This window comes from Rhagoletis zephyria, unplaced genomic scaffold, assembly GCF_001687245.7.
Source record: "Rhagoletis zephyria isolate East Lansing unplaced genomic scaffold, Rhagoletis_zephyria_1.1 Rzeph_scaffold_01136, whole genome shotgun sequence".
Lineage (NCBI taxonomy): Eukaryota > Metazoa > Arthropoda > Insecta > Diptera > Tephritidae > Rhagoletis > Rhagoletis zephyria.
In genome coordinates, this window is record NW_016158220.1 from 1 (window position 1) to 14,404 (window position 14,404).

General features: G+C 34.2%; 1 protein-coding gene across 1 annotated transcript in view; it reads left to right on the top strand.

Annotated features, from left to right (window-relative positions):
- The first annotated feature begins 5,302 nt into the window (after positions 1-5,302).
- LOC108362899 (Myosin-7a binding protein) overlaps positions 5,303-14,404 on the top strand; it is a 92,013-nt gene continuing 82,911 nt past the window's right edge. Inside the window, exons 1-2 of the mRNA XM_017616051.1 lie at positions 5,303-5,461; positions 9,494-10,224. Of these exons, the coding sequence (XP_017471540.1) occupies positions 9,683-10,224 (542 nt within the window). The 5' untranslated portion in view covers positions 5,303-5,461; positions 9,494-9,682. The remainder of the gene's footprint in view (positions 5,462-9,493; positions 10,225-14,404) is intronic.

Genomic DNA, 14,404 nt, shown 5'->3' on the forward strand with positions numbered 1-14,404 from the left:
ATCGCACACCGTCTTCAAAAGAGTCACAACTCAAAATAATACGTTTGTCCGAAAATGCGCAAAACTATTTCTTAGCACAAGATAAGTAATTTATAGGCAAGGGCGACTTTACCTTAGGTTTTTTTTTTTAACAAATTTTAACTAAAAATTTGCTCCAGCTTTTGCTGAAAGGTAAATAACAGCTTTGTGTACATTTTTAGCGCATAACCTCAAAAATGCCAGATTTTGAGTTGTGACTCTTTTGAAGACGGTGTGCGATATGTACATATTTGGTCATCGAGCTCACCTTAAATAAAAATGAAAAGTTAACTTTGACGGAGAATAATTACACTGGTTTACAGCAAAAATGTACTATGAATGACACTATCCAATTCCTATAGAGAATTGCTCGGTGATTCCGAAACATCGACATTCTTTTTTTTTCTATAGATAACTTTTCAAGATATTTGTAATTTACCGTTATTCAGCTTACAGAGTGGTTTCACTTAATAACGTATATCTTACAAAATAATTGAATAATTGTAATACGAGATAAGGGAAATGAAATCTAATATAATTCTCCATAAACGGTATATAAATAGTACATCACTTATCGATAGCCCGATATTTTGTGGGGAATAAATTAATCATTTCTGACACCTCCCAGCATAAAACACGAAGTTAAAATTGGATCAAATTAGGCGATGGGAATCGCTTACCGTTTCGCTTCAAGAAGGCATTATTTTAACATAATCATGTCATTGGCGGTAAGCCCTTACCCGCAGCATTACCTTCGAATGAAGGGAGAACGCATGGATAAACAGACTCCAGAGAAACGAACAAAGAATGCCTTGCGGAGAAACTACGATAGAAAGCCTAGATATATTAAATTTAAAACAGAAAATACAGATTAAAATTTTTATAAAATAATTTTTTTATATACATATTTACATACATATGTATGTGTTCAGGTATTTAGATCTTACTTAAAAATCGGTATGTACATACATGCATATTTAATTAAACTTAAAATTGTACTTCCTCACTCATCTACTTCACTTCATTGACTGACTGACTTCAACTTCGGTGTAAATTAAACAAAGCAAAACGTGATGGAAAGAAGAAAGTACAGAAAGTAACGGTAGAAAAGAATTTCAGCTGACTATGGTGAAGCATTCTACTTACTTAGCATTTTCCGTAATGAATCAAAGCAGCGAAATTAATAAAATATTGTAGAACATTCTGCTATGCATTACCGGCAATGCCTAAAAGAAGCGAAAAAATTAGAAGACATTATAAGGCAATCCGTTGTAGAACCACCACGTTACCACTAAAAGCGATTACCGATTTTTTGCTGGGGCTCTTGCTTTCGATGCAAACACTCTACTAAATCAGGTGCACGTGGCGTATGAGTAACACACTCTTCTGCTCATATTTGATACAAAAAATCCTTGCGCGCATTTTCATTTGACCAGTCGGTTATTTTTCATCAATTGATATTTTTTTCTGCAAGGTATGTACATGTGGGGTATTCCACCGTTACGGGTGGCACATTTGTGCAGTAAAAAATGTTCTTTATTTTTTTAAATTTAAGCATAAAGTACTCAACAATTCTACATTTTGATAAAGCTACACCTGATTCACTTTTATATAGTTATTACCAAAAAATCTGAGTTTTTTCTACAAAAAACTACAACAAAAATTATTGCTTTATTATAAAAAAGAAATCCGAAATTCCTCTGTCACGACTGGGATACGTAGGAATTTTTAGTTGGAAAGGACGTTTTAGTTTGGTCCATCTTAAAGGTTTGTTTATAAAAAATATTTAAGAAGCCAAGACAGGTTCAACTAACGGACTTTTATCTTAGGATAGTCATATTAAGACTCACGATATACTGCAGCACTCAAAATTGGTTTTAGAGGACAATTGTGACACCCATACAAATGTATAAAAAAAATGTGTGAGAGCATGAATTATTAGCAACCGTATGCATTTTTCGCATACACTTCTGCGCGGTGCATCCGATTGCAATGAAATATGGGTTATATGCTCCGAGTATGTCTATAGAGAAAAACTGAATACATGGTAGTTTTTGTTAAATATTTTCTACAGATCATGCTTTAACCAAAACAATATAAATCAAACTTTCAATCTTTATACAGAGCTACGAAAAACTCAACCAATTTTCATGAAAATGTTTAAGTGTTTCCATTGGTTTATTCTCAGATACGATCCCACAGAGCGAGATCGTGCTTTGGAAGAAACATACCGTTACGATTATCCTTGACTACTTGACGGATTTACCAAAATGCCTACGGTTCATATCGCTGGATCGTTAAATAAACGCTCAAGATGACAGTACAAGTAACATTTTAAACTCATAAGAATTAGACAGATAATGATGATTCTACCGCCAACGTGTAGCTTAAAAAAAACTAAATGCGAATTAACATGTAAACATGCATTTTTATATGTAGTTTTTTTTTACGAGGAGGAAGCATGGAAACCCTGTACCCGTCGGTGTTGGACCTTAACCCAAACTAATCTTCCTACTGTCTAAGTAGCGATCCCCCGACACCATCGTCAAGTATTTCGTCGGGAAGCGGTTTAAGCACTACGCTCGCCACGTTCGTTTCAGTGGGCTGTACTCATGCCTGGGCTAAACCTAGTACGTTTTGCCACGTCTTCTTTTAAGAGAAAGGCCTTTTCAGACTATTTATTTATCTCTTAGATACAAATACAACTTATAGTTTCGCACTTATAAACAGTAAGAACAAAGAATTTAAAATTATGGCGTGCCTTATAGCTACGGTTACCATATTGCTGTGAACAAAAATCGGGACACTTCTGAAGCATCATAACATTTTATAATAAAGTTTTATTTAAAACAAAAAAAGGGAGAAAAAACTTTAAAAATTATCGCAAGAATGTATACATACAATATATACATCTCATGTTTTCCATATCCATGGATTTTTGAGGAAATTAGTATAATTTTTTATAAAACCAAATACAGGTTAGTATCGTTTGATCTAAGAAAATAACAAACTTAAAAAATAATTATAAAAACCCTAAAAAAAAGAAGACTGATTGACTGAAATATAGCGGGAGATCATGGAAAATAAGAATGCTGGGTATATTTAAGGCTCCCTTATACTCTATGTTTTTTGTGATAACGAAAGTGCTGCCACCAGTGTTGCCTGCCGTTGTGCGATTAAAGGGGCACTTTGACCCTTTTTAAGCGCCAATACCCTTTGACCCAATTTTTTGAAAGTTGCGATGTTTTGACCCTTTTCCAAAATTATGTGCGACGCTTGTCCCTTCTCAGTGATTTTTTTAAATAAATGTTAACAGAACCATGCTAATAAAAAATATTTCCTACTGTAAGTACGAAAAAGTGATTTAAAACTTTTAAAGGAAATGCAAATCGAATTCTGTGTATGTTTGCAAATCTGTTGTTTGTAAAGCTAGTCCCGTTATTCTACTTTATAATAAAGTAAATTTGATTTTGACTTTCGTTTTCAGATTTATTCTTTTACTAGTAAAGAAAAGCAAAAATAATATGGTGCCCTTTTTCGTCATTTACCCCTTTTTGCGACTTTGTGAAAATTCTCGACGGCAACACTGGCTGCCACGTTTGTCAGAAAAATGGTTTTAAGGCCAGAGTACAGGGAGACTCCTATACAATTAATAAAAAACCCTGATTAATCTTTACTTCCTATTTAATTTTTTAATTTATTAAAATATTGATGTTACTTACTTTTATTTCGTCCAATTTATTTTGTTATGATTTTATGATAGGAAATGAGTTCCGGATTTTATCTATACAAGTCGTAAAAATTGGTATTCCCACTTTTATTTGAAAATTTTCAAGCTCATTCCGCAGACTGGAAATATTGTCGCAGAGAACCAGGATTTTTTCAAAGAATAAGGGATTAAAATAGCACCTGGTAAGACCTATACAATTTTCGTGTCAAACATTTTGTGTACGTACATATATACATACATAGATGTAGATACATATGTATGCATGCATGCCCTGCAGGGAGTGACGTTAACTTATACCTAACTTTAGTCTGTTTACGCGAACACTAGTGCTAACTATTAACTGTGTATTTTGTTCGAAAAAAGCTAACTACTTTTGTGGGGCGATGGCCGCAAAAAAGTCAGACCTGGATACCTCTGCATTACATGTCAACTAACTTGTAACTAACTACTTTTGGACATAAAATATCAATAAGAAAAACAAAATATTTTTTTGTTTTTTTACTTTTTTATTTACTTATTTATTTACTTTATTTTATTACATTTCATATTTGTTTACATATTCTGCTCTGGGTGGCCCCATATTCGAACACCGTCAGACATAACTTCAAAATGATAGTATAAAATTTCGATCTTCCTTTTATTTGTCCTGAATATGAAAAAGAATCTGCGAAGTTCAGAAAAAAAGTGTATTGAAAGTAATTTTTGTATGAGGATATTTAATAGAAACTTGTAAAGAAAACCAACTCCCGGTTGCGTCTGCATGACTCCTGCACGACTTTACAATTCACTTTAAGTTGGTTTTGTCATAGCTAATTAAAAGTGAGGTATTAATCGAAATATCGCCAAAAAGCTAACTATAAGTTGGTTAGTTTTAACAATTGATAATTTTTCACTGCAGGGTGTGTATGAATGTGTATATGTATGTAGGTGCAGAAGTAGCTACCGGATGCATTTTACAGATGTTTTCATAAAATTTATTAATGGTTATATACTACATACATGCACCAATGTTTTGTTTATTACTGTTTATTACATATGTACATACATATGTTTGTAAACACATACATGCATATAACGGGTGATTTTTTAAGAGCTTGATACCTTTTTTTTTAAAAAAAACGCATAAAATTTGCAAAATCTCATCGGTTCTTTATTTGAAACGTTAGATTGGTCCATGACATTTACTTTTTGAAGATAATTTCATTTAAATGTTGACCGCGGCTGCGTCTTAGGTGGTCCATTCGGAAAGTCCAATTTTGGGCAACTTTTTCGAGCATTTCGGCCGGAATAGCCCGAATTTCTTCGGAAATGTTGTCTTCCAAAGCTGGAATAGTTGCTGGCTTATTTCTGTAGACTTTAGACTTGACGTAGCCCCACAAAAAATAGTCTAAAGGCGTCAAATCGCATGATCTTGGTGGCCAACTTACCGGTCCATTTCTTGAGATGAATTGTTCTCCGAAGTTTTCCCTCAAAATGGCCATAGAATCGCGAGCTGTGTGGCATGTAGCGCCATCTTGTTGAAACCACANGATAAACTTTTTCCTCATTTTTCATTATAGTGATACTGGCTTCAGCATAATACATATGTAGCTGTTACTTGGCAACGTGTTCAAGACGGTGGATCGCCTTGGAATGCTAAACGTTAATCAAAATTACTGATAAGCGCCCGTCCAATCCAGAAATACTACGAGTACAACGCACAAGCATGCATAAGTACGTACCAGTGATCGGACTACTACCACTTTTTTGAGCATCTACCACATCTACCACTCAGGGTCTGAAATCTACCACATATTCGCGTTTTTGAGTAGTTTTATTTTTGCTTCACATAATTTTCTTAATTCTACACGATATGGCAACAAGAATGATAAAATAAAAGATTCCGCATTCCCGGCGACGATGAAATTTCTCAAGTAAAAGTAAACAAAGCCTCCCATAAAACAAACTGTAAAATAGTAAATTTTCTCAATAATCAATTTTTCGACAGGAAACGCGGTTTTATTGTGTTAAGTTGCAAAATATAGGATTTGTAAAAGGAATTAATAGCGAAAATGTTGATTTTGGTAAAAGTATTAGCAAATTTAAGTGCGTCTAAAGTTTCTGAGGCGTTGTTTACTTTTAGTTGAGAATTGTCAAAATCGGCAAATCCCAATTAGCTTTTTCTGGAACGTGCCAGATTTGTTCACTACATCGAGATGTGATAAAAAGAAAAGCTGGCAGCACTCCGCAAGGTTGCAGAAAATCTTTCAAAATATGTTCGAAAAATATCTTGATATGGAAGAAACTGCTTTACACTGTGAAGGAGAAAAATTGCCAAAACTCAACGCAATTTTTAGCAACTTCAATTTTGCATTTTATTATACTAAAATTAAATTTTTTTAGAGTCTAATCAAAAAGTTTGCCATTTAGGTGAAACCTTGCAGAATTTTTTTTAATTTTTGTACAAAGTTTGATCCAAACCCAGAGATCTAGTACCACATTTTTTCCCAGGTTCTACCACACAGAATTTTTTTGAATTCCCATCACTGGTATGTACACACATAAATACATAGTACGTACTTATGTACATACATACATATATGAATTTCACAGAGCTTTACGTTATCACTTAGAAATGTAGAAATGAAAAATAATTGCGCGAAACGCGATAAAAACACCTAAACAAAACAAATAAGTAAAAATTGTATAAGTAACGAATGAGGAAAAATAAATAGAATGAAATTATAAGTATACATAAATATATTCGCACGTCGTTGAATTCGTGTACATACCCTGTGGGTAAAATCTCCAATTCTGAACTTGTGCGCTTCTAGTACATTTAGACCCACTACTTGTTCGCGATAAATCTCATTTGCATGCAAACAGCTGGGGAATTTAACACGGCGATGCCCTAGGAAGTGAAAATTGGCCCGTATAGTTCCGAACCAGTTGTAAATTCGTCAACTAAGATGTCAAAGTAATTTTTTTTTTTTTTTTAAGTGGACTTCTAGCTAGCGAAATGTACAGTTGTTCACAAAATAATAGAAGTGCGATATTTTGACCAGTTTTGGCTATTTTTCTTTTGTTTTTTTTTTTAATGTTTATTTATTTATTTATTTATTTATTTATTTATTTATTTATTTATTTATTTTACAGAAAAATGTTTTCTTACAGACAGTTGAGATAAAAAGATTTAGAATATTTAAGTATGTGTGATACATTACAGAGTGAAATAATTATAAATATTAACTTGTAAAGATAACAATGATATTCAATAGCAATTTGGGTAGCTGGCGAGGCCTTGTCTCCAGTCTACTTTTGTGTGCGGCGGGCGGAAAGACCTAGTTTCCGCTCCGCCCTGTTTACAGGCCGTTGATCATGGTCGGAAAGGCCGAGCTTCCGATCCATGTTCCCGTAGTCGTTACTTTGTAAGTGAGGCAGGCGGAAAGTCCTAGTTTCCGCTCCACGCTATAGACGAACTGTTGGGCGAGGTCGGAAAGGCCGAGTTTCCGATCCCTGCTCCTATTGTCCTACGCGGTCGCGGAAATATACGAAGCCGTTACAATTGTACTAAGCAGTCATAGATATTGTGTAATTTTTTCGTTCACGGTTGCAGATATTAGTTTATTTAGTTAACTTGTTGAGCAATGTTTTCTTTATTACAAAAAGCGATTCAGATATGTCGATGCAATCATAATGCTTGTTAAAATCTTGGCATAAACACCGAAAAGCATCATGCATTTCAAAGTTTGATTTACAAATACTCAACACAATAGGTTTAAAATGTCTCGTGGGTCTTGTAGGAATACAAAAATTTATCTCACTCAGTAAAAAGGGACTACTGACCATCCCGTTCATTAATTTAATTAAAAAAAGAACACCAAGCATCTCTCTACGACTCTGAAGCGTCGGCAAATCTATAAGCTTCAGGCGATCCTTGTAGGGTGGGAGATTTTTAGACGAGTCCCAACATAAATTTTTGAGGGCAAATAACAGGAACTGTTTCTGCACTGATTCGAGCCTGTCACTATGAATTTGATAGCTAGGATTCCATACTATAGATGCATACTCCAAAATCGGTCTAACTAGAGAGGTAAAGAGAACTTTAGTGACATAAGGATCGTTGAACTCCTTGGCCCAGCGCTTAAGAAAAGCCAACAATCCTCTAGCCCTAATCACGCAGGAGTTTATGTGAGACTTGAATTCTAGTTTCGGATCCATAGTTACACCTAGGTCAATGAAATTGGTCACTTGCTCAACATTGTGGTCAGATATCATATACGAATTTGGATAGAACGATTTTCTAGAGAAGGTCATGAATTTACACTTTTTCAAATTTAGTGACATGGAATTTGCTTCACACCATTCGAAAATGCAGGTTAGGTCAGCTTGCAAATGCTCCCTATCTTCTGCAGTACTAATGTACTTAAAGAGCTTAACATCATCAGCGTACATTAAGCATTTCGAGTAATTCAACACCTTAGGAAGGTCATTTATAAATAAAATAAACAAGACGGGACCAATATGGCTGCCCTGAGGTACGCCGGATGTGACATGTATTGGCCGGGAGGTACAATTTTTAAAAATTACTCTTTGTTTCCTATCCACTAAGTAAGAAGAAAGCCAGCTGAGAAGAATAGGAGGGAAGCCAATTCGATCAAGTTTATATATAAGGGTTGAATGAGATACCTTGTCAAATGCCTTGCTGAAATCAGTGTAAATCACGTCCGTTCGAAGATTGTTTTTAAACCCATTAGACACATAAGTAGTGAATTCAAGAAGATTGGATACAGTTGATTTACCTTTGCAAAAACCGTGTTGCGATAGATCAATAGCAGAAGTAATAGAGTGAGATAGTTCTTCCGTAACGATTGCCTCAAAAACTTTCTATAAAATTTTTACCCAAATTTCAAATTTTTTAATCAGAATCTTTTGGTAGCAGTTTTGTAGTCCATTTAATTCTAGTGCAATGAAGTGTAAGTTTCATGCTGCTGAAAAATTCCGTTGATTTTTGGCACTTTTTTTCTGGCAGTGTCCTCCATATAAAAGAAAATTGTCGAATGTACTTTGTTTGAAAAAAACGTGAAACGACTTCAACCAAAAAATATCTAAAAAATCAATGGGATTTTTTAAAAACTTAAAGCTTCACTTTATATATGGGCTACAAAATTGCATACCACAGTTTTTTCTAAAGTTTGAAATTTGGGTAAAAATTTGCAATTTTTTTTTAATTTTTGTACAAAGTTTGACTTTTATAAAAGAATAATAAACAATAAATAAACAAAAGACAAGTAGTCGAATCTGTTAAAAATATCGCACTCCTATTATTTTGTGGACAACTGTAGTTCTACCAAGTAAAATAAAAAAAGTCTTTTAAAAGTATCACATGTCGCTGCTTTTGAACTGGAGGAGATCTAGTTACTATCGGACTGGTTCGTTTTTGGCGATAAAGATCTAGTACGGAACTAGAAATTGAGTTCCGGGTTTCCCCAGCAGCGAACAGTGTATATATGTATAAATGTATTTGTGAGAATCAGTGTGAGTGTATAAAGTAGGTTTGAAAAGATATTCAATTAAACCGACACACAGTACGAAGAAGAGACAACAACGCGATAAACACAAAGTCACTCCGCCGTCAGTAGCACAAACAAGCCAACACATCGCAACCAATTAGCGGAAGCTTGTAACTTTTCTGTGCCGCGAAGTGAAGTGAAAAAAACTGAAGACATTTATTCAATTTAATATAATTTTTGTAATTTATGAAAGCGAAATGATTTCTAATGCGGGATAATGAAGCGAAAAACAAGTCAAGTTCGGTCGATGCGCCCCGAAAACCCCGCGATAACTTTTTGAACATCAATACAATCATATATATATATGTGTATGTATCTATGCATATACAAGTGTACTAACATAAATGAAATTGGTAACAAGAACGAAAAAATTACCAATAAAATGTCCGCAACAGCGGGATTATTAGTGGCCGCCATCTCCAAAGTCTCTCCAACGCGAGACGCCACTTTGCCGACGTCACAGCCGAAACGTTCCAGCATCATCGCTTCTGATCCTAGCAGAGCACAGGTGAACGGCATCACAGAGCTCAGCTGTCATATCAGTCGCAGCAGCTCTCAACAGAATCTCGAAACAGATAGTGGAAAGAGTTCGTGTAGCCCTGGGTTACTCGACTACAGCTACGAAAACGGTACAGGTGTGGAGGCTAACGGTGCTGCTCATAGCGGCGCTAACACAAGAGGCGGATTAGCTGAAGGCACTTTGAGAGAGAAGCGATTGTGTGCAACAAATTCTAACAGTGAAGCCGCCGCTTCCGACAGCATGAGTACCGTTAGCTCCATTGGTATCGGCACTGGAATTAGTTGCAACGCAGAAGAAGAAATGCGTCAAAAACTGCGATTCGATCGCCTGCACAAATTCCGCCTTATTCTGCTAGCATTAGATCGACAGAGAGATCCACATCGACTGTTGCGAGAGCGCCTGAGGTGAGTAAAATTTTCTCTAAATTGATATTTTCGTATTTTTACATATCGTCACTTGAAATGCAAAAGGCCGGAAGTAACAATAATTTTGTTTGTGCATAAAACTATGCGGAATGCAGATCGATGAAATGCACAACAATCAATCAAGTGAATTTTGGATTTTTTGCTAGCTACGACCTTTTGCATTTCAGGTGACGATATGTACCAATGGATGGATGTACATGTGCACACATGTATGTATATATGTATGCAGGTAGCTTATACCTACGGTGACCATCCGTCCTGTATTATACGGGACAGTCCTCTTTTTTGACCCATTGTTCTGGTAATTTATTTATTTTATACGGGACGCCAAATGTTCTGTATTTCTTTTAATGTCCTGTATTTGCCCCGTATTCGGTGTTCCGACGCCTTAAGAGCTCGTTAAAATTGCATACCTATGAACGAGTTTTAAGTGATGTTGGTATATGATCGTAATTTTCTTTATCGAATCCTCGAATCGAGGAATACATACAGTGGCCAAAATAGAAACTAGGACTCGTCAGTTTAGTAAGTTTTGGCTATTTTTTCTTAGATTATTTAAAGTTTATTATTTTTTTTATGAAAGTAAAGTTGTTTTCCTAAAAAATCATATAATACCAAATTTCTAACTTTATGCAAAAAACTATAAAAATTAATTCTGCAATGTTTCGCCGAAATTTCAAACATTTCAATTAGAATCTCTAGAAAAAAATTTGGTATTGGCAGTTTTGTAACTCATTAAAATTGAGTATAATAAAGGCGAGTGGAAAGTGCCGCGCATTTGCTTCTCTTTCAAAAAAAGGTCGAACATACTTTGTATGAAAAAAATGCGTAACACCGTCAACAAACAAAAATTGCCATAATTGCACTTTATTATACTAAAATTTAACGAACTTTTTTAACAAATTTTACGGGGTAAAAATCTCGAGAAAATTACCCTACAAATTTGTGATGTTACTATTTATAAGGATACTGTTTCAGGGAAAACAGTGTGGAAAAAATTTCAAAAATTATTTTTGGTCCCGTATTCGGCTCCCATAAATATGGTTACCGTACTTATACCACATAAAACACATCTATAGATATTTCGGAGCCGTATTTTTTTAGTCCTAAAAATATTAATAAATATGTGTAAACTAAATGGTACCATTTGAAAAGACAATCTTAACTAATAGCAAATATTAATAATTTTAATTATTGTATTGACTTAATTAACCCTTGGATGTTCTATGTTAAACCCATACCCAGAATACCAGTCGTACACGGAAACCACAAATTTCACAATGTCAATTATATGAATGCAGAGTTAAGTCTCGTAAACGAAAACTTTCAAACTTGATTTCCCAAAATTTGCATCTCTACAAATTCATGATTCTGGAATGCGGGAGACGATATGTACGTGCCGATTTGTTTTACAAAAATTATTTAAAAAACAGAATCCTCGGTCCCTCAGCAAACCGGTTAATCGTTTCGGCAATTATTTCACATTGGGCACGTTCAGAAGGAGCAATAGCTCAGTAACTGTTGCGATTGCACCTTCTGAACTCGCTGTTGTGGACTTCTGATCAACTGAACAGTTGCGTGTTAGATGATCGTAATATTTTTCTGATTATTAGAGACAACATGTTGGTGTGTACCTTTAAGAGTTGAATTTGACAGCTAATGTATCAAGCCGTTCAGAAGACGCCTAACGATCATTGATTTGATAGCAATGGTTGGGCTCAACTGCTGCGCCTTTCGATGTATACTTAAGATGCATAGACCTAATGGTAAATTTTATAAGAAATTAGCTAAACAATTGATTAAAGCTACTGAGAAATAAAGCCATATATACATATATGTATAACATTGTTGCTCTTTTCATTCTTCTTGCTTTTGATGATATATGTACATAAGTACATATTTGAGGTTATATATCTATATATCGTCGTTTAAAGTACAAAACCGCGTATCAACAAAATGCAAAACCACGTATGTGAGGTTGCATAAATTATTTTGTATAGAGTAAAAACATTCATAATATAAAATTGTCCTCCCTTTTATAAAGCAATCGCATATCTGGCTAGTATATTTCAGCACGAATGGATAAGGCTTGGGCTAAGAGCTTCGGTGAGGAAATCAATTTTTTTGCAAAAAATTTCAGTAACGCGGTTTTGTACTTTAAACGACGATATATGTATATGAGGTTGAGTACTTTTCGTTTTTGTCATTAAGGGCCAAATTCACAGTGCGTTGTTAACCACTGACAAAAGTTTAACTATTGATTTAAATATACACAACGCTCAGTTAACAAAAGTTTAAACCAGCATGCCCCATAGTTAAACTCTTGTGAAATTGAAATTTTTTTTGCTCTTAAAATATGTTCGAAAAATATCTTGATAGGGAACGAACTGCTTTACACTGTCAAGGAAAAAAATTGCCAAAATTCAACTCAATTTATTATACTAAAATTAAATTATTTTAGATTCTAATTAAAAAGTTTGCCATTTAGGTGAAACCTTGCAGAATTTTTTTAATTTTTGTACAAAGTTTGATCAAAACCCAGAGTGAAATCTACCACATTTTTGTGAAATCTACCAAAATTTTTCCAGATTCCACCACACAGAATTTTTGTAAAGTCTGATCACTGCATAGAACTTATTCTTCTTAATTTTTTTGTTCAAATATTAAAACATACCCATATGCCCATGTGCCTTTAAGTATTTCATTTTATTTCCTTGAACATATTGATTATTTATTCTCTTTGAACACAAAACGTGCTTTCAGAAGCTATTTTTTCTATTTACCTTAGTTAATCCTCTATGAGTCCGACGAGAGATTTGCAATTTCCATGTTTTGTTTTGAACTGTGGCTTGTTTTCCCGTACAGTGTTGGTCACAATATTTACTACAAATTGTGAGCAAGCGATTAACATTTACAGCAAACAAACTATTGAGACTGTCCACAGCTTTTGGAAAGAATCAATTTTAACGTTCCGCGGAGGTGTCTTCGTGCTTCAAATCAAATTCTGTCCACCTCGATGCCGAACAGCATTTACTAACCTCTTAAATAAAAAAAATACCCGAGTTTAAGAATTATTGTTATATATTCTGTAAAATTATTGTTTCATAGACTAATTGAATACCTAAATAAAGACTTTAAGTTTTAATGTACATACATACATACATACATACTATAGATCATTGCCTATTGTTACTACGAATGATACCCAGTGCCATGAAAACTTGTGAATTTGCAACTTCCCAAAATTTACTCGAACAGTTCAGGTTTGAATTTTTTTCTAAAATAGGGGTCCGAATTTGTTCTTGACTTCTGTTCCCACAACAACAACTTATGGATTTGATTCCCTGGTTCTGTAAATGTAGTTTGCAAAAAAAAACTAGCTAAGCTAAACTAAACTAATGAAAACTTGCATGGGCAAACCACAGTTCAAAAATATGCGCCACCACTGTATTTTGAGCGGTTTGAGCGGCAGGTTCATTGTAATATAATACTTTGAGCTTATTTTTATCATTCATTTTCATGTTCGCTTCCTTCTTTTGCAAACGACAAATCGAAGGGTTACAAGTCATATGTATGTATAATTTGCAGTAGTTCCGTTTATGTAGTTCAACCGAAACGCACACTATTTGTCCCTTTAAAAATACATATTTTTTTGTAATAAATACATATAAAAAATAAAATGCAGAAAACCTGCTTTGAAAAGGCCTTTAAATTAAAAATTGTGTTAAAAACTTAAAGTTTGTTAATTAGAAGCTAAAAAAGTCGAAACCAACAACATTCGAAAGCTGCAACGGGTTAAAGTAAATTAAATAAACTAATATAAGTGGAAGAAAAGCTAATAGAACCGAAAACGCAAAACAAAATAAAAGATAAGAAAATAAAGCAAGAATTTTTCTTCAATTTAATTAAAAAAGTGTAACTAAAAATGGAAATTGTTAAGTAGAAAATAAGTAAACTAACAGAGTTCAATAAACGGCTATTTAAAAAAAAAACGTCAAAAAAGCGCTAAAGTATTTTGTTTGCAGTTTAGTCAGTTCGTGTCGGTACTTTACATAAAGAAGCGAAAGCTCTCAGCAATATCGAAACATCCAAAACCTTCACCTCCCTATCGTACTGAGCTTTTTTAAATCGGCCGATCTTAGCCATATTGAAAGCTAGT